The following is a 20,129-nucleotide window of genomic DNA, read 5'->3' as shown; positions in this document are numbered from 1 at the left end:
ACCCTATATACTTTAGCACCTTTGGGTTGATTCAGCCTCCAAGAGGAACGCTGCGCTCAGTAAGGAAGACGAACTTAAAAAAGAGGCAGAGTAACGGTTCAATTCGACTTCCTTACCAGGTACTTATTATTTCATTGTTATTTGAGATAACTGTTATATGAAATATGGGATACTTAGCTATCCTTTAATCTTGTACATTGGTTTTCACCCACCCCCCTGGGTGTGAATCAGCTACATGATTATCGGGTAAGTTTAATATTGAAAAATGTTATTTTTATTAGTAAAATAAATTTTTGAATATACTTACCCGATAATCATGATTTAATCGACCCTCCCTTCCTCCCCATAGAGAACCAGTGGACCGAGGAAAAATTGAGGAGGTGTCAACAAGAAGTACTATAGTACCTGGCCACAGGTGGCGCTGGTAAGTACACCCCCTTCTAGTATTGTGATAGCTGGCGTATCCCTCCATAGAATTCTGTCGGGCAACGGAGTTGACAGCTACATGATTATCGGGTAAGTATATTCAAAAATTTATTTTACTAATAAAAATAACATTTTATCCAACTAGTTTATGGCTGATTAGTTACTTTTAACTGAAACCAAAGCAAAAGGTTAGGAAGTTAAAGCAAGGAAAAGAAAAGTAAATAATTGTTTTGGGTGTTACCTAAGCTTATCTCTGCATAGGTCAGATTAGTAATGTAGTTTGGGGATTCAAAATATAGAAGTGTTTGGTATTATTGATTTAAAAGAGGACCCCAAATCTGAATTAAGTAGTTTAATAGATTGTAGGATTAGAAATATGGAAAAATGTTGGAATTTCATCAATCAGGAATGTCAGAACTGCCTGTATTGCTTGTACAGAGAGTTATTGAGGTTCAATATACTTTGGACGTGGAAATCCACCTTTAGTGGTTCAGGCTATGCCAGTTTCCAATGCAGAGCTTGGGCCTATTTTTTTTTTTTTTACGAATGTTTTTACTTTTGGGTAACAAAGCGTATACCTATTTTGCACTAGAGGAGTCATTTAGAACTTGTCTTTTGAAAGAACTTTAAACCAAACCCTGTACATCAACAGCTTCTGATTTTAAGCTCTTTGTGTGATAGCAAAGTACCTATAAAACAGATTGATATTAGCACAGTTGCTGAAAGTGAATTATTTACTTCAAAATAAAGGATTAATGTGTAGATTTCTCTTTGGTGGAGTTGGTAGGAAGGTTAAATTCCTTGCTTACCTGTTTTTTAAACATGGTTAAATCAACAGGTGAGACTGTATAACAAATATTATATATGTGGCGTCAAGTGGAATGTTGGTGTTGCTCCACTTTATGGGATATCAAGTGCTGGTAGGGGTTTGGCTCCTACCCATGGCATATCACCTTTCCCAGGAACATTTTAAACAGGGAAAGTTTTGGCCAAATATTAATAGCAAAATAATTAATGAAAAACAAAAAAATAATATTTACTGTTTGTTCAGCCATCTTCCTAACATTGAGAAACATAGGAAATTCCTTTTTTAAAGGTTGTTAAAGATTTTGGAGTTGTATTCTGATAAAGTACTGATACAGGTGATTTTCCATATATGAAAGCAGTCAGAAGTAGTATTGAATCATTCCTAGATTGATTGATCAAGCCCGCAGAGCAGTTGCTTGTAGAGAATGAAGAATTTTCACTTATAGAATTGAAGGGAATTACAGAAAGATTTAGTAGAGCCTCAGTGGAATCATATATACTTTTTAGTAGCCTTAAAGTCTGAGATATCTTGTACTAAAGAATAAAGTGTAAATGTTTTACTATTGAAGCAGCCTTAGCTCCAAAGAGAGGATCCCATCTGTCCATAACTCCTAATGGCAGTGTGGATGTGGTCCTGGTGTGGATCTTGTTACTTTGAAGGACCTCATTTGTAACCAAAGTAATGACTTGATATTATTATTATTATTATTATTATTATTATTATTATTATTATTATTATTATTATTACTTGCTGAGCTATAACCCTAGTTGGAAAAGCAGGATGGTATATGCCCGAGGGCTCCAACAGGGAAAATAGCCAAGTGAGGAAAGGAAATAAGGAAACTACAAGAAAATAATTAGAAATTAAAATAAAATATTTTAAGAATAGTAACAACATTAAAATGAATCTTTCATATATAAACTATAAAAATGAAAAAAAAAAAAAAAAAAAAGAGAAAGAGAAATGCAATAGAATGGTGTGCCCGAGTGTAACCTCAAGCAAGGGAACTTTACCTCAAGACAGTGAAAGACCATGGTACAGAGGTTATGGCACTATCCAAGACCAGAGAAGAATGGTTTAATTTTGGAGTGTCCTTCTCCTAGAAGAGTTGCATACCATAGCTGAAGAGTCTCTTCTACCCTTACCAAGAGGAAAGTAGCCACTGAGCAATTGGCAGTAATTAATCCATTGTAAGAAGAAGAATTGTTTGGTAATCTCAAGTGTTGTCGTGTATCAGGATAGAGGATAATATGTAAAGAATAGGCCAGACTATTCGGCGTATGTGTAAGCAAAACGGAATGAGCTGTAACCAGAGAGGGGATCTAATGTAGTACTGTCTGGCCAGTCAAAAGACCCAGTAACTCTAGCAGTAGTATATCAACGTATGGCTGGTGCCGTGGCCATCTTACTACCTATAGAACTGTTGAAACATTTTTTTCTTTATAATGTTCATCTGAACCTCATGTACTGAAGGTTGCATTGAATAAGACATCAAGTGGTAGTTTCTACCATTTATGAGGACATTCACTAGTTGCTGTCCATTGTTTTCACTCCCTCATTTAGGAGTAAAGTTAATGTCATTTTTAAATATAGGTTTATATTATTAGATTATTAGACTTAGAAATTAAATGTTAGAGTATTTATTATCAGATTTGTTTCCATGCTAACAAACCTTCCATTATTTATTTGAATTATCTTTCAGCGAAGCAGGAAGGTAGCCATTAGATTTAAAATACGAGGTGGCAACCCTGTTTAACCACTTGAATGGGTAGGCTGAGCGTGGCTGTGGGTTACCCAGCCGCCTCTATATATACTCTCACAGCAGTGAGGTACGTCACTTTTTTCTTTTGGCTTGGTAAAGATCGGACGTGTCCTCTCTCTCCCCAGACTGTCATTGGACTTTTTGATATCTTTCTTTTCAGGTGTGCGTGTTTTCTCTTTGATTGCCTTTATGCGAACCTGTCCATGACACTAGGGTGCCGCGTGCGGTACCTTCGTGTCATCATTGGAGACCGACCCAAACTCTGTGTCCTTCGTGCATAGGGCATCATTGCAAGCAGGGTTCGCCCTGCATAGAGTGTAGAGAGTGGCCTGCCTCCCAATGGGAGAAATTTGAACGGAGCAGGAAGAAGAAGGCCAAGCACGACCTTTCTCTCTCAGGGGCGAGGAAAGTGCGGTCGTCTTCTTCCCGCACCCCAAAATTTCTTTCAAAAGCTCCTTCTTGCTCGCACTTTTCCGAGGGATGATAGAGTAGGAGCGCAGACTGACTAACTCCTCGGCAACCCTGGGGTACTAGGGGGGGGTTTGTTGCTTCCCCTAGAGGAGCACCTTCACCTCCAGGCGGGGGGGAGCAATTCTCCCTTGCAGATGTTCTGCAGGTGTGGCCGACCTTAATGATTTCTGGACCTGCTACGAAGGAAGAACTTCTGTGTCTGCTTCAGAAGGAAGGACCCTTCTCCAGAGGCGTCAACATCTCACGTTTTAGAACTGTGGGAACTCCACCTTTTGCCTTCTCCTGGACCTTCCACGCCCCAACGAGGTGATCACTCGCGTTCGCCTCTTTAACGGCCTCCTGCTGACGATGAACCCTCCTGCCATCCTGGGACCTCGTCGTCCTGTAACCTCCAATCTTTTGTTTCTTCTTAGAGGAACCCACCGGTTGCAGGTGTTGATCATCCGGGGACCAGCGGTCCTACCACCAGCAGTGTGAAAGGACGAGCATCGCCATTGCCTCGCCCCTCTGGATACTCTTCCTCTGATTGCCGTTCGCGACGATTGGAAGATGTACTAACCGTGTGTCACACGATCGTACATAGTAACGACATTTCTCTTTTTTGTATATAGCCTCCTTTGTATCTTCGCTCTCCCCTCGCACTGATAATGACCTGAATCAACTAGTTTGTTTTTCTCACCGTTAAATGTTAACAAAAATCGTTGTTGGTTGAACAGGAAACAGCCTGTTATATGTTATGGCCTTTTTGCCTGCAATTGATGTATATATAAACTGGATGTTATGTAATAAACTCACTCAGTTGCTTTCATCCGCTTTTGAGTCACAACCTATTCTTGGCTTGCCACATTGGTGACCCCGGAGTGACACGAACACCCAGCCCTCTGATATGGATCGTAGGTCGTCACAATCCAAACGCTCTTCTTCTGGAAGGCGTTCATGCTCTAGAGCTTCGCACTCTTGTGACCTCTGGTCTCAACGCTCTCCTCGAAGGCGTTCCTCTTCACGAGAAGTCTCGCGATTGCGCTCTGCACGATCATGAGTACTGTCTAGACCTAGGTCCAGACGCTCACATTCTAGATGTCTTTTATCTAGATCATGAGAACGGCACTTGCGCTTGCGAGGTTGACGCTCCTATTCGCGATGGCGGCATTCATGCTCGCGAGGGCACAGTTCACGAGAACAACGTTCACGTTCGCGAGGCCGACCCTCACGTTTGCGAGCTAGGCAATCACGACCCTCATGCCGTTCTTGAACGAGAGCTAGATGATCCCATTCACAAACTGTCGTTCACAATCGTGAATGACAATAAAGGTCTAGACATTCCTCGACTAGAGGTAGAGGTAGGCGTTCGTGCAGTCTATCAGCGCGTTGCCCCCCAACCCGACCTTCTCCCAAACGACCTCGGACCGAACATGATCATGAGAAGGACCACCCCTCAGACAGGTGTCCGGCTAAACCCCCATTGCCTTTCACTGCCTGGGGAGTATTAGCAAAGCGTTCGCCTATGCGACGCTTGGAAACGTGTCCCGTTGTGACGTGTTCTCCAACGCCCAGGGTTGTTCCTACTCGGAGGCCTTCTCTGCCCACTTCGTCGGACGTAGGTGCTTCTCTGTGGCAGCAGGAAGGCGTAAGACCTTCCTCTTCTAGTGTGTCTCCTAATGCTCCTGTTGTGAGCACTTCTGCTCATGAATCGCGTCCGTTGACACGTGAAACCTGCGATTTTGCATGCGAATCTCATGATTTCACGAGCAAATCGATGATTTCTGGAGCAATTCATGAGTAGATGTGTCGGAACCGCGAGCAAGTGCGGCACCAACACCTTCGCCACTAGCTTCTACTACCTCCAGCAGCAGGCCGATACCCTTTCCAGAGGGTTTCTAGTAGCCGCCTAATAGGTTCGCAGACGTTCTCATTCTCCGGACCGTTCTTCTTGTCCATCGAAGGAACGTGTTCCTCTGCCACAGAGACACACTCCTGCATCGGCTAAGGCTCCTTCTAGAGTTCCCCCCAAGGGGCATTCTCCTAGACCTCCAAGAGAAGCCCAGGGCTTACCTAGAAGGCAGAACTTTTTATTATTATTATTACTAGCCAAGCCAAGCTACAACCCTAGTTAGAAAAGCAAGATGCTCCAATCCCAAGGGCTCCAATAAGGAAAAATAGCTCAGTGAGGAAAGGAAATAATGAAATAAATAAATGATGAGAATAAATTAACAATAAATCATTCTAAAAACAGTAACAAAGTCAAAACAGATATGTCCTATATAAAATATTAACGTCAAAAATAGATATGTCATATATAAACTATAAAAAGACTCATGTCAGCCTGGTCAACATGAAAACATTTGCTCCGCGAGGAAAGTACTTTTCTCACCATCCTGCAGAAGTCTCTGGTTGTGGCTCCTCTACTGCTACAACCTCCAACTGCTCCAGTTAAAGCTACCCCTAGGATTCCCTTGAAATCTTCGTCGAGTTCGTCCGTTGGGAGTCTAGGTCCTAGAAGGAGATCAACGTCGGACATGGCTCACAGATCACCTCCGTTCCGAGCACGTGTCGAAGGTCCTCAATCTTGTGACTCTTACATGACCAACCTACCCTTTACCTCAGTGAGGGCAAGGGAAACCTTGACTAAGAGGCAGAAGAGAAGGATGAGAGGTGTAACTCCACCTCATGCTGACATCATCCACCCTAGGGCAAGTAGGGATATAGGCTCTCACAGGCCGATAACTATCCATCCCTTTAATCCTCAAGAGATTGTGGTAGTGCCTCCGGACCAGCGTCCAATTTCCTTACCTCCTCCAGAGAAGGAGCCTTCAACTTCTACTGCCAAAGCTTCTTCGGGTGCCTCGAAAACCTTGCAAGTTCCCCCTCCTAAGGCCACGGAGAAACGTCCTGTGCGTAGCGAGTCGAAGGACACCAAGGCGAAACCCAAGAACGTTGCGGCAAGGGAAGCGCATATGGCTGAGGCACAGAGAAGGTCCCCTGTGGCGCGTCTCTGTAATGATATGGTTGATGACCCAGACCTACCCCAAGTTCTGGACGTGAGCCTGGAGGTGGATGACCCCTTGGATTCCGATGATGAGAATCTTTCAAAGGCGGCTAGTCTGAACTACCACTAAACGAGAGAGAAGTGAGTCAGAGCACACCTTTTGGCAAATCCTTGCTTGCTTGAGGGCCAAGGGCTGTTAATAGACTGCCTACTCTTGGTTCCATCACCCAGGAGGGTAAGGATATGGTTCTCGATGAAATATTCGAGACCCAGAAGCCTTCCAGGTCCAGTGCCGCTTTGCCCTGGTCTAAAGGTTTGACAGCCAATTTAAGTTAGCTATCACCCAGATAGCTGGAACTTATAGTTCCTTGAGGGCAGGCTCCTCCTCCCAGTCTCGTCCACTTCCTTTTGTCCTACAAAGGAAGTATTATGAGTTCGAAGGGGAACCTCATTTCACCGTGTCCCTCGACCCTTTAGTAGAGTCTCTAACGAAGGGTCTCCCGACTCAAACCCTCTCTTTTCTGACTGCCTCCCTCTCAGCAGTTGAGCTCCTGAACATAGAGAGTTGCGCAAAGTACGCAATGCAGGCTGCTTCGTGGCTTGATCTATGGCTAGGATCCTTTGGCTTCATGGTCCGCTCCCACGATCTCTCGAAGGAGTCTGCCAGTAAGACTTTGGAGTCTTTCCTGTTGTCGGCATACCCAAACTCTAGTTCCTCTTGCACCACGTTGTCAACTTGTGGGCAAATGCTATACTCAAGAGAAGGGATACCGTCATCGGGAAATTCCACAAGCACGTACCGAAGGTGGAAGTCTCCCAGTTGAGGAAGTCCACCTTTGAGGGTTCTTCTCTCTTCATCCCAGAGGAGATAGAGAGGCCTGCTGAGTGATGGAGGAAATTGTCAAACGATTCTCTCCTCCATAGGGCCATGACATCAAGGCCCTGTGGTAGACCTTCCCAGTCATCTCATACTAAGCAAGTACCTTCCTCTTCTCACCCTGCAACTTTTAGGTCCTCGGGACCTTCAAAGGTGTCTAATCGGCCCTTTCCATCCATAGGCCAGAAAGGGACCAAGTCCCTCAGAGGAAAGAAGGGAGGTGGCTGAGGTGGTCACTCCCATTAGGAATGGCATTCCTCTTCACCTACCACCTGTGGGAGGATGCCTACAGCGCCGCTGGCAGAGGTGGCAGCTTCACGAGGCAGAGCCCTGGACGGTTGAAGTGATTGCCCCAGGGTGTCGCGCTCGTTCATTCAATCTCTCCCCCCTCTTACTCGGGATCCAGTACATCTAAGCTTCTATGCGAAAGGCTCCGCAAAGGAGCTGCCCCTCAGGGCTGAAGTCCAGACCATGTTGAAGAAGGAAGAGGTTGCGTACGGGTCCCCATGCTTTTACAGTTAAATTTTTCTAGTGAAAAGGGCGACTGTAGGCTGGAGACCAGTCATTGATTTCTCTCCTCTGAAAAAGTTTATGCAACAGACTCAGTTCAGAATGGAGATGGCAGACACGGTCATTCAAGCGGTTCATTCAAGAGATTTCATGTACACATTGGATCTGAAGGATACACACTTCCAGATCCCAATCTATGCTTCTATGCTCTGGTCTTGCGACAGCTCCTGAGGTATTCACCAGTGTGTTCACCCTAGTTTCATCTTGGGCTCACAGGAACGACATCCGTCTTATCAGGTGTCTGGACTACTGGCAGACTCGGAGATGACCCTTCTTTGTCACCCAGATATGCTGCTCGAGTTTTATCAGGATCTAGGGATCCTGATAAACCACAAGAAGTCATTGCTGCATCCTTTCCAAAGGCTGGTATATCTCGGTATGATAATAGACACCGTCCAAGAGAAAGTCTTCCCATTAGACGAAAGAGTACACAGACTGAGAGAAGGGGCTGCACCCATCCTCGGAAAAAAAGCCCTTCCGGCCTTGAGTCTGCAAGGCCACCTAACCTCTCATCTGTCTAGGTCCAACGGCTGCCCTAGGATAAGATCCCTGCAATGGCAGCTGAAGTCCGGGTGGAACCAACACTCCGATTTACCGGACACTCGAGTTCCTAAAACTCAGGACCAGATGACGCATTTGAATTCGTGAATGGCAGACGAAATCCTTCGACCGGGCCAGAATCTTCTCGTCCTCCCTCCGGATTTGATGCTCTTCACAGATGCATCAAAAGAAGGGTGGGGGGCTCACCTACTGCACCACATGACCTCCGGCCTTTGGTCAGAGTCAGAAAAGTACCAGCACATAAATCTTCTAGAGATGAGAGGAGTCTAACTTTTCGCAGCTTCTATGCCATCTTGCAGTAAAGATCCTCAGACAGTCACAAGAACAATCGGCGTCTCTATCAGCTCGCTTCATTCCCGGCTAGAGGAATATGCTCGTGGACAATCTGAGCAGAGCGACTCAGATAGTAGGCTCTGAATTGTCTTTGAATCGTCAGATAGCCAACAAAGTCCGGACTGTGTTGGGTTTCCTGGCTGTAGATCTATTCGCAATATCTCTGAACAGCAAGCTTCCGCTGTACTGTTCTCCAGTCCCAGACCCTCAGACTTTATGGCAAGATGCATTTCAACATCAGTGGCACAGCATCAACTTTTACGCCTTCCCCCGTTTTGTCTGATAAGAAGACTGCTCAACAAGACCAGAGCATCTAAAAATCTATTGAGGACCCTTGTAGCTCCGCTATGGCATCACGCAGAGTGGTTTCCGGACTTTCTGCAACTTCTAGTAGATTTAAAGCAAGAGCTTCCTCCACGACCAGATCTACTCGAACAATCACACACGAACCTCTTTCATAGGACAGTGCAGTCGCTTCGACTTCACTCCTGGAGACTATCCAGCGTCTCCTCTCTCAGAAGGGCTTTCACGACAAGTTGGGGAGAAAATGTCTGGTTACTTGCGTAAGTCCTCAGTCTCAGTCTACCAGGCTAAATGGAGAGTCTTGTGGGTTGTTGTCGTGGAAGGAATATTCATCCACTCGATGCCACTATTCCAGTAATAGTGGAGTTCATTGTATACCTTCGGGAGGAAAAGCTTCTTTCTGTCTTGGCGGTGAAAGGCTTTCACCCGGCCTTAAGCCTTGCCTTTAAGCTGAAAGGAGGTGACATTTCCTCATCGTTGGATCTTTCTTTACTCATACAGAGTTATGAGATCACTTGTCCTCAGTCAGAGATTAGGCCTCCTCCTTGGAACATGGTTCGCGTCTTGAGATCCTTAAAAGGACCTCCCTATAAACCATTGCACCATGCAACTGACCGAAACCTTACTTTGAAGACAGCTTTCCTTCTCGCTTTAGCCTCAGCAAAGAGAGTTGGTGAACTTCATGGCCTCTCATATAACTTCGCCCATTCAAAGGGATGGGGGGAAGTGACACTCAGCTTCGTCCCTGATTTCATTGCTAAGACTCAAAATCCGGGAATACTGGATCATAGATTTGGGCCCTTCCAGATTGCAAGTCTTTGTTCTGTAACCAATGACCCAGATCAGTTGTTACTATGCCCAGTGAGGAGTTTGAGATACTATCTTAAACACACTAGCAACATGGCCCCGACTAACACCTCTGTTTGTAAGCTCAGGGAGAGTAAAGAGGAGGATCATTAAAAACTCGGTTTCCTCCCTAATCCGCCAGGTGATTGAAAGAGCCTTGGCTCCCAATCCTCCTCTGGCTCGCCAACCTAGAGCCCATGATGTCAGGGGGATTAGCACTTTCTCGGCATTCAAACGCAACTTCTTAGTGTGCAAGTACTCCAAGCGGACGTGTTGAAGAGACAAACTACTTTCACAGCCCATTACTTGAAAGACGTGACCCAGTGGAGACTTTATACATTCACTATCAATCCTGTGGTGGCTGCTCAACAAGTGGTTTAAGAATATGTCACGCTCCTTGATGGACAAGTAGCATTTGGTCGAGCACATTGGTTACCCGTTTTAAAACTGGGATGAATGAGAGTATGTCTGGCTTTTCCTTTCTTTATCTTCCCCTCCCCTGGGGTACAGCACCATGGGTTCATCTGAAAGCTGGCTTCAACCTCTGCAGGTAATTATCACTTTCCTTGTGTAGCCTAGTATAAGTTATGAATTTATATACTGTCCACATCCCCATAGCTTTCTGTGAGGTAAGCAATTGGATACATCTTGTTTTTCCTATATATACTCAGGTGTTCATTCAAGACAACAATCTCTCTTACACTGAATTGCACAGGCCGCTATTATACTCGCTTTGTATATTTCAGTGAGGTGTCAGTTTTCCATTGACCACAGTCATATACTGTACTAGGTAAAACTGGGTCAATGTCCATACCAGACTTAGGACTTCCTCCCACCTAAGAATGAGTCATCCAAATAAATTATGGAAGGTTTGTTAGTATGGGAACAAATGAAAAATTCGGAGATAATTTGTGTTTTTCCCTAACTAATACAAGCCTGGAGTTATTTATATAAATTGGCCCGCCATCACCTGTCCCCCAGAAGTCCTGCCTGCAATCAAAAGTGACGTACCTCACTGCTGTGAGAGTATATATAGAAGTGGGTGGGTACCGCCCAGCCACCCCCAGCCTACCCACACAAGCGGTTAGGCAGGGTTACCACCTCGCATTTCAAGTCTAATGGCTGCCTTCCAGCTTTGCCGAAAGATAATCCAAATAAATAACTCTAGGTATATATTAGTTAGGGAAAAATACAAATTATCATAGAATTTGTCATATTAGATGTTTGGAATGCCAATATGCTTTATAGGTAAAAGTTGAATTTCACTTTATGGTCTGTTTACAGTGATGACATTGCATAAGATTGTGTTACCTTTTTTATTGTATACTTTCTTCCCTCACAGTGATGTTTTTCCATATTTTATTCTAATTGTGTTTTATGACCAGCTCTGTAAGAGTCGAGTTTGATTTATTGTTACAGGAGATGTATGGAAATAATGTTTGTGTAAAAAAAAGTTTACTGCTTTATTGTACAATACAGTACTATGGTGTACCTTTTAGTTTTCTGAATTTCATGTTTATATCCACCTACAGTATTGATAAACAGAGAAGCGAACTTTGAATTAACTTGTCATAACAAGCATTTATATTTTTTCAGGATACTGTAAATATTTTAAAGGCTGAAGGGTATCACATGCCAACTGTAATTGAGAGTGATGCTATGTTCACTGCTGATAGGGCTCCTGATTGGGCCGATGGAGAATGCTGTCACCGGTGCCGTTCTCAGTTCACAATGATACGTCGCAAGGTACGTAGCATTAACTACAACTACTCTTTGGCTACAATTAAGCATTGTTTGGCCTTAGCATTATGCTTCTATAAAAGAATATTGGATGTTCTGTCATTGAAAAATGGTAATTCATTTAATTATTATTCACCTTTATGGATCGTAGGTTTATTAAAACTAGAAAAAAATAGTATATTTTTGGGCCTCATTATGACCCTTTTTATGTGCCACACAACATGGTATTGTGGGAGGTTTTAATGTTTTTATGAATTTTACAAGGGCATTGTTGGGAACCTTGTACTAAATTGCTGCTATCTTCTTTATTTGGAACTATGTTTGTGAGTCATTGCAAATTTTAAAAAATTTTCACTTTAAGATGTAGTATATCTATATTCACCTGATGTTCATATTGCTTCACTCTGGAAGGTTTTTAAATTCCAACACCTACCCCCAAAATTAAAATTTCCTATTTTCTCCTAAAATTCTTCCACCTTTGGGAAGAATCAAACCATCCAGCAGCCAATGGCAACTATATAAGCAAAAATGTGTCATAAATTCCTTGCCTTTCAGCCTAAATTTGAACCAGATTATTCTATTTCTTTCCATGAAAGGCTCCTGATGTTCATATTGCTGACTCAAACTGGTGAAAGAGACAGGAAAGTAACGATCTAAATTGACAAAATTTATCAACCACCTGAGTCTCTTTTCAAAAGAAGTAGGTTGGCCAGTGCACCAGCCACCCGTTGAGATACTACCGCTAGAGAGTTAATGTGTCCTTTGACTGGCCGGGCAGTATTACCTTGGATTCTTCTCTCTGGTCACGGTTCATTTTCCTTTTGCCTACACATACACTGATTAGTCTGGCCTATTCTTCATGTTATCTTCTCTGTCCTCAGACACCTGACAACACTGAGATTACCAAACAATTCTTCTTCACCAAAGGGGTTAACCACTGCATTGTAATTGTTCAGCAGCCACTTTCCTCTTGGTAAGGGTAGAAGAGAGAAAAAAGCTTTGGTAAGCAGCTCTTCTAGGAGGACGACACTCCAAAATCAAACCATTGTTCTCTAGTCTTGGGTAGTGCCATAGCCTCTGTACCATGGTCTTCCACTGTATTGGGTTAGAGTTCTCTTGCTTGAGGGTACACTCAGGCACACTATTCTGTATTATTTCTCTTCCTCCTGTTTTGTTAAAGTTTTCATAGTTTATACAGGAGATATTTATTTTAATGTTACTGTTCTTAAAATATTTTATGTTTCCTTGTTTCCTTTCTTCACTGGGCATATTTTCCCTGTTGAAGCCTGTGGGCTTATAGCGTCCTGCTTTTCCAACTAGGGTTGTAGCTTAGAAAGTGATAATAATAATAATGATGATAATAATAATAATAATAATAATAATGATAATCCTAAACTAGAGTAAACTCAAAACCTCTACAGTTCCTAGATTCTATTCCAAAGATATTCCCACTATTAAGCTTTATAAAAGTAAATAGTTAAATGATATTTCAAGCCTTAAACTTTCTCATTTATAAAGATGTCCCCTGTGGCCGCGGAGGCATAAAAACAATTAGAATAGCGCCAACGTTATCCCTGCGTGTCGTAAGAGGCGACTAAAAGGGACGGGACGAGGGGGCTGGGAACCCCCTCTCCTGTATCTACATCTTGTGAGACATCGACAAAGATGGAGCTGGGGGGAGAGTGACTGCTCCCCGCACTCTAGTTTTGGGGTGTTTGAATGTGTGTGGATGTAGTACGATAGAGAGTAAAAGATGTGAAATTGGAAGTATGTTTAGGAATAGAAGGATGGATGTATTGGCCTTGTGTGAGACGAAGATAAAAGGAAAGGGTGAAGTGATGTTGGTGAAATGTCTGGTAGAGTGTCTTGGATTGAAAGGGGAAGAGCGAGAGAGGGTGTGGCTTTATTGCTGAGTGAATGGATGACAGGTAAAGTAGTGGAATGGAAGGAGATATCATCTAGGTTAATGTGGGTAAGGGTTAGGTTGGGTAGGGAATGTTGGGCGTTTGTGTGCGTATGGGCCAGGTAGTGAGAAAAGTGAAGAAGAGCAGAATGAGTTCTGGAATGAATTAACTAAGTGTGTAGAAGGAATTATGTAGTTGTCATGGGTGACTTAAATGCTAGAGTGGGTGCTGGAGAGGTAGAAGGTGTCATTGGGAAGTATGGCGTACCAGGTGAAAATGAGAGTGGTGAGAGACTGGTAGATATGTGTGTTGAGCAAGAGATGGTGATAAGTAATAGCTTTTTCAAAAAGAAAGATAAAAATAAGTATACATGGGTAAGAGTGGCCAATGGAAGAGTTGTAGAAAGGGCATTAATGGATTATGTGTTGATAACTAAAAGAATTTTTGGAAGATTGAAAGACGTGCATGTGTTTAGGGGTATGGCTAATGGTATGTCTGATCATTTTTTGGTGGAAGGAAAATTAGTTGTAGCAAAAGAGGGGGGGAGTAGAGTAGGTGGATGTAAAAGGGAGCTAGTGAGGGTTGAAGAGCTAATAAAACCGGGGTAAAAAGTAAATATCAGGAAAGGTTGAAAATGACATATGACGAAGTGAAAGTAAGAGAAACTGGCAATTTAGAGGAGGAGTGGAAGTTAGTAAAAGAAAATTTTGTTGGGATTGCAAGTGATGTGTGTGGCAAGAAGGTTGTTGGAGACAGCATGAGGAAGGGCAGTGAATGGTGGAATGAAGGAGTGAAGGTAAAAGTGGAAGAGAAAAAGAGGGTTTTTGAAGAATGGCTGCAGAGTAATAGTATAGAGAAGTATGAAAAATATAAAGAGAAAAATGTGGAAGTAAAGCGCAAGGTACGTGAGGCAAAGAGGGCAGCTGACCTGAGGTGGGGTCAGGGATTGGGTCATTCATATGAAGAGAATAAGAAGAAGTTTTGGAAAGAAGTGAAGAGAGTAAAGAAGGCTGGCTCAAGAATTGAAGAGACAGTGAAAGAGGGAAATGGAAGGTTGTTAAAACGACAGGAGGCAAGGAAAAGATGGGCGGAATATTTTGAAAGTTTACTGAATGTTGAGGATAATAGGGAGGCAGATATAATTGCTGTTGCAGGTATTGAGGTGCCAGTGATGGGAGATGAGAATGAGAGAGAGATTACAATAGATGAAGTGAGGAGAGCACTAGATGAAACGAGAGTAGGAAAAGCGTCTGGTATGGATGGTGTGAGAGCTGAGATGTTGAAGGAAGGGGTGACTGTACTTGAATGGTTGGTGAGATTGTTTAATATGTGTTTTGTGTTGTCAATGGTACCAGTAGATTGGGTTTGTGCATGTATTGTACCACTATATAAGGGTAAGGAAGATGTGCATGAGTATTGTAATTCAAGAGGTATTAGTTTGTTAGGCGTAGTTGGAAAAGTGTATGGTAGAGTAATGATTAATAGGATCAAGGATAAAACAGAGAATGTAATCTTAGAAGTACAGGGTGGTTTTAGAAGAGGTAGGGGTTGTATGAATCAGATTTTTACAGTAAGGCAGATATGCGAGAAATATTTAGCAAAAGGTAAGGAGGTGTATGTTGCATTTATGGATCTGGAGAAAGCGTATGATAGAGTTGATAGGGAAGCAATGTGGAATGTGATGAGGTTATATGGAGTTGGTGGAAGGTTGTTGCAAGCAGTGAAAAGTTTCTACAAAGGTAGTAAAGCATGTGATAGGATAGGAAATGAAGTGAGTGATTGGTTTGCGGTGAGAGTGGGGCTGAGGCAGGGATGTGTGATGTCGCCGTGGTTGTTTAACTTGTATGTTGATGGAGTGGTGATAGAGGTGAATGCTCGAGTGCTTGGACGAGGATTAAAACTGGTAGACGAGAATGACCATGAATGGGAGGTAAATCAGTTGTTGTTTGTGGATGATACTGTACTGGTTGCAGACACAGAAGAGAAGCTTTTCCGATTAGTGACAGAATTTGGAAGAGTGTGTGAGAGAAGGAAGTTGAGAGTTAATGTGGGTATGAGTAAGGTTATGAGATGTACGAGAAGGGAAGGTGGTGCAAGGTTGAATGTCATGTTGAATGGAGAGTTACTTGAGGAGGTGGATCAGTTTAATTACTTGGGGTCTGTTGTTGCAGCAAATGGTGGAGTGGAAGCAGATGTACGTCAGAGAGTGAATGAAGGTTGCAAAGTGTTGGGGGCAGTTAAGGGAGTAGTAAAAAATAGAGGGTTGGGCATGAATGTAAAGAGAGTTCTATATGAGAAAGTGATTGTACCAACTGTGATGTATGGATCGGAGTTGTGGGGAATGAAAGTGATGGAGAGACAGAAATTGAATGTGTTTGAGATGAAGTGTCTAAGGAGTATGGCTGGTGTATCTCGAGTAGATAGGGTTAGGAACGAAGTGGTGAGAGTGAGAACAGGTGTAAGAAATGAGTTAGCAGCTAGAGTGGATATGAATGTGTTGAGGTGGTTTGGCCATGTTGAGAGAATGGAAAATGGCTGTCTGCTAAAGAAGGTGATGAATGCAAGAGTTGATGGGAGAAGTACAAGAGGAAGGCCAAGGTTTGGGTGGATGGATGGAGTGAAGAAAGCTCTGGATGATAGGAGGATAGATGTGAGAGAGGCAAGACAGCGTGCTAGAAATAGGAATGAATGGCGAGCGATTGTGACTCAGTTCTGGTAGGCCCTGCTGCTTCCTCCGATGCCTAGATGACCGCGAAGGTAGCAGCAGTAGGGGACTCAGCATTATGAAGCTTTATCTGTGGTGTATAACGGGGGAAGGTGGGGTGTGGCACCCTAGCAGCACCAGCTGAACTCGGTTGAGTCCCTTGTTAGGCTGGGAGGAATGTAGAGAGTAGAGATCCCCTTTTTTGTTTTTGTTTCATTTGTTTGATGTCGGCTACCCCCCAAAATTGGGGGAAGTGCCTCGGTATATGTATGTATGTATGATTAAGTTTTATAAAAGTAAATAGTTAAATGATATTTCAAACCTTAAATTTTCTCATTTATAAAGATAAAGTATAATTTAGAATATGTGCTAATAAATAAATCAACAGTAAAATCTTATTTTGACTATATTTCCACATTTATTACAGCACTCAATGGGCAGTAAATTTCTAATTAAAACAGGTTTCCTTTTAGATAGAACCTAGCCAAATCTGATTAGGTATGCCATTAAGCCCTTGCTATAGATTTTTTCCAAAGTCTACAAAGAGAGGTAGTTGTACTACCACTATGAATTTAAGCCTTTATATCATTCCTCTGACTCGCATAAAACTTGTTGTGTGATTCTGTCTCTAAACCCTTAACTAGAAACAACATATTTTTGGAAAGAGGCCCTCTGAAAACCTATGTTCAGAAGCCAATTAGGGATGACAGCATTACTCTTAATATTTCAGTCTCACTTAAATTAAACTTTACAGCCCTCACGCCACAGAAAACCTTTCTCTGACATATTGCCACCTTTCCTCTTCAAAAAAAGTATATGGGAAAATTTAGTCTTAACATGGTCTTAGAATAATTACTCATGAAAGTAGGGAAGGAGATAAAATTGTCTTTCCACCCCCAAAACCCACTATTAACCAATTTGCTAACACTAAATGTAAACCTTTTTAGCTGTAAGTTTGTGAAAAGAAACAAATTTTAAAAGTAAACACAGATCCTATTTAATAAGTAACATTACTTTTGGATTGATACTGATCAATTTTGACAACCATAGATTTTTAACAATAAAAATCCCTGAATATGTTTTCAACAAGGCCAATAGAGAGTAAGTTTATCCCCAAATACTTGATTACAGTATTGATCATGGACTTTTACTCCCTTATAGCCTCCACAGACAATTTCTTCTTAAAAGAAATCAAATTTCAATAAACAACCCAAATTATTACTTATTAAAAAATACTTTGATTTGCACCAATCAAAATAACTATCCAAAGTCTTTGATACTGTACCAATTATTAGTGGACATCATTTAGGGACCTATGGTAAGTCATACAGAAAACTTATGAAAACAATGTGGCTCTTAAAATGCTTTGGATAGAACCCATGAGGTTAAAGAACTGAATAGGTGCAAACCAGCATATACTTTAGAGTAAAAAGATTTACACACATAAATAACATTTGTTCGGGCACTATATATAAATCTTACGCTCTTTACGTAAGAATATTATTTTGTCGATAGCTGAAACTAGCCATTAAAGCTATTGCTTGGTGTAACCTCTTGCTAGTTAGCGGAAGGGCTAGCAGGGTTAGACCAACCACCCCGCTCACGCCAGTACTAGTAAACATTCTTAGAGGTAAGAATCAACTCTCTCCTATCAGCGTTCACCAGCACTTGCTGATACTGGCCATCGCTTATCATTGTTCGTTGGCGTACAATGATCCCCAGCAATGTTCATTGACGCTCGACAGCTTTTGTTAATGCTCGCCACCATTCACTAGCGTTCACTAATGCTCGCCAGTATTCACTAGCGTTCGCTAACGCTTGCTAGTATTCACTAGCGTTCGCTAACGCTCGACAGCGTTCACTTATGCTCGACAGCGTTCACCTATGCTCCACAGTGTTCACTGGCACTTGCCGGCAAGCCTGAACAAACCTTCCTAGTGTTTGTTCTTTCCGTACTGGGCCAACAAACCCTTACATGTGAGACTACGTTTTTTCATGGGAGGAGAGCCCACCTGAAATAAAGATAGCGAGGTGTACAGTCAAGCTCCCTTCCCTGAGGAGGTTTGCACAATTACAGGCATTCTAATGTCTCATAGTAAGAGACTGATACAAACTCCTTCAGTTGCACATGAGAGCTCGCCAAGACAAAACCCTCAGGGTTATTGCCGCAAATAGGGTTTACTGCCGATCGCTTGTGGCTGCTGCATGCCATCATTGTGTCCCCAGTGCATAACGAGTCTCGTTAGACACAGATTTTCAGGAAACAATCCTTTCGGGTTATTATTGTGGGCTTCTTTGGAATGGAGAGCTCTTTGGAGCATTCCCACAACTGGTTAGAGAGACATTTCCTTGCAAGGTTATTTTCACAAGCCTTTAGTCACGAGGGGATAGTGTCAACTTCTGCTCACATTTATGTATGATAGCAAGCAAGTATTCATTTATGGGGATGGTTCTACCGCCGACAGTGTGAGCAGGGAAACACTTCCTACTAACATAGATTTGATTGCTGCGCTAGCTGTATGTACTTTTCGTGGGCACACATGTTCACGATCATATTTACAATGCTACAGCTAGTTTATGATCAATATCCTTGGGCAATAATGTTGCAATTAGTCACACACATTATTCTTGCAAGCGACTCCACAAGCTCCGTGAGGGTGCTCATATACGGAAAGGTGTTGAGGGCTCGTTTTCAAACTCACCCGGAGGCAAAGCAGTTACGTTTGCACATAACTGCATGCGGGCAAGCAATCTATTACTGGCGACGAAGGCAGTTTGCTTTTCCAGTTGCATGCATCACTCTCACTGGCAGATACACACCCGTGTGAGATAACAAGGACTATGTTCCATCATACAGTTGGAACCTTGTTATAATCAGATTCGATGGTTGTACGCCTTGCGGGAAGTCAAGTTATGTATTACCCTCCTTCCTTCCCCTAATCAGACATAGGTATTCTACCCTCAAGTAGACTCTTCCTTCATTCCAGGCAGTTTCTCCTTAACATTCGGATCAGCTTAGTATTTAAAAATACTGAGACAAAGAAACTTCACTTCAGCAAATCTATTCCCTGGGAGGGAACATTCGAAACTTACGCCAGTTTTGCCGATCAGAAACGGAGAAATACAAAATGTATTCGTTGTCTCTAAGGGAACTCGGTCATAGGAAGGAGGGGGGCTCAATTACAAACGTTGATCAATGTTCTCCAATCAAGTTTTGGACACAACGAATCATGTTACTGGTTCTTTGCTGGACTTATGCATACAATTACCTTTCTGACAATGGATTGAAGATGTCTCAATCTTGCCTTTCGGAAGTACATGTACCGGTAGTTGTATTCGATTACTGTAGTTGAAAGCGACCGGTCTTTTGCTCGACAGCGATTCCTGAGGAGATTTGATGTAATACCATCTTCCTCTATAGAGTACTGGCTACACTGGTGTTACCGATTCGTAATCAGAGTAGATGGTGCAAGATTGAAGGTAGAATGAGAATAATTTGAATCAGGGTTGATTTTTAATGAAAAATAAATATTATGGTAACCTTAATGTTATTACTGCACTACTGTTATTAACGATACCATTAAAATTATCAAAAGGTTAAAGAAAGAGAAAGATAAAGGTTGCTGAAAACGCAACCATAACTCAATAGTTTACATTTTGCCAGCTGGCCTCACGTAGATAACAGTTGATTTCAATTTTATGAAATATTTCCTCAAATAGGCTATTTATCATGAACTTATGCCAGTAATATGAAAGGTAAATATTGTTTGGTTACCTTTATTATCAGTTATTGTATCGAGGCTTAAGCTAGCCTATCAATAAACATTACTTGGAATTC

At 42.4% G+C, this 20,129-nt stretch overlaps 1 protein-coding gene across 3 annotated transcripts in view; it reads left to right on the top strand.

Moving 5' to 3' along the window:
- The window catches only part of Hrs (Hepatocyte growth factor regulated tyrosine kinase substrate), a 246,485-nt gene that overhangs the window by 70,629 nt on the left and 155,727 nt on the right, over positions 1-20,129 (top strand). For all 3 annotated transcript variants that reach the window (XM_068348200.1, XM_068348201.1, XM_068348202.1), the window contains one exon: positions 11,540-11,689. In XM_068348200.1, coding sequence (XP_068204301.1) covers positions 11,540-11,689 — 150 coding nt within the window. The remainder of the gene's footprint in view (positions 1-11,539; positions 11,690-20,129) is intronic.

Source organism: Palaemon carinicauda, chromosome 24 (genome assembly GCF_036898095.1).
Source record: "Palaemon carinicauda isolate YSFRI2023 chromosome 24, ASM3689809v2, whole genome shotgun sequence".
NCBI classification, from domain to species: Eukaryota; Metazoa; Arthropoda; class Malacostraca; order Decapoda; family Palaemonidae; genus Palaemon; species Palaemon carinicauda.
The sequence above is the reverse complement of the archived record's forward strand: the minus strand, read 5'-3'. Positions and strand labels throughout refer to the sequence as shown.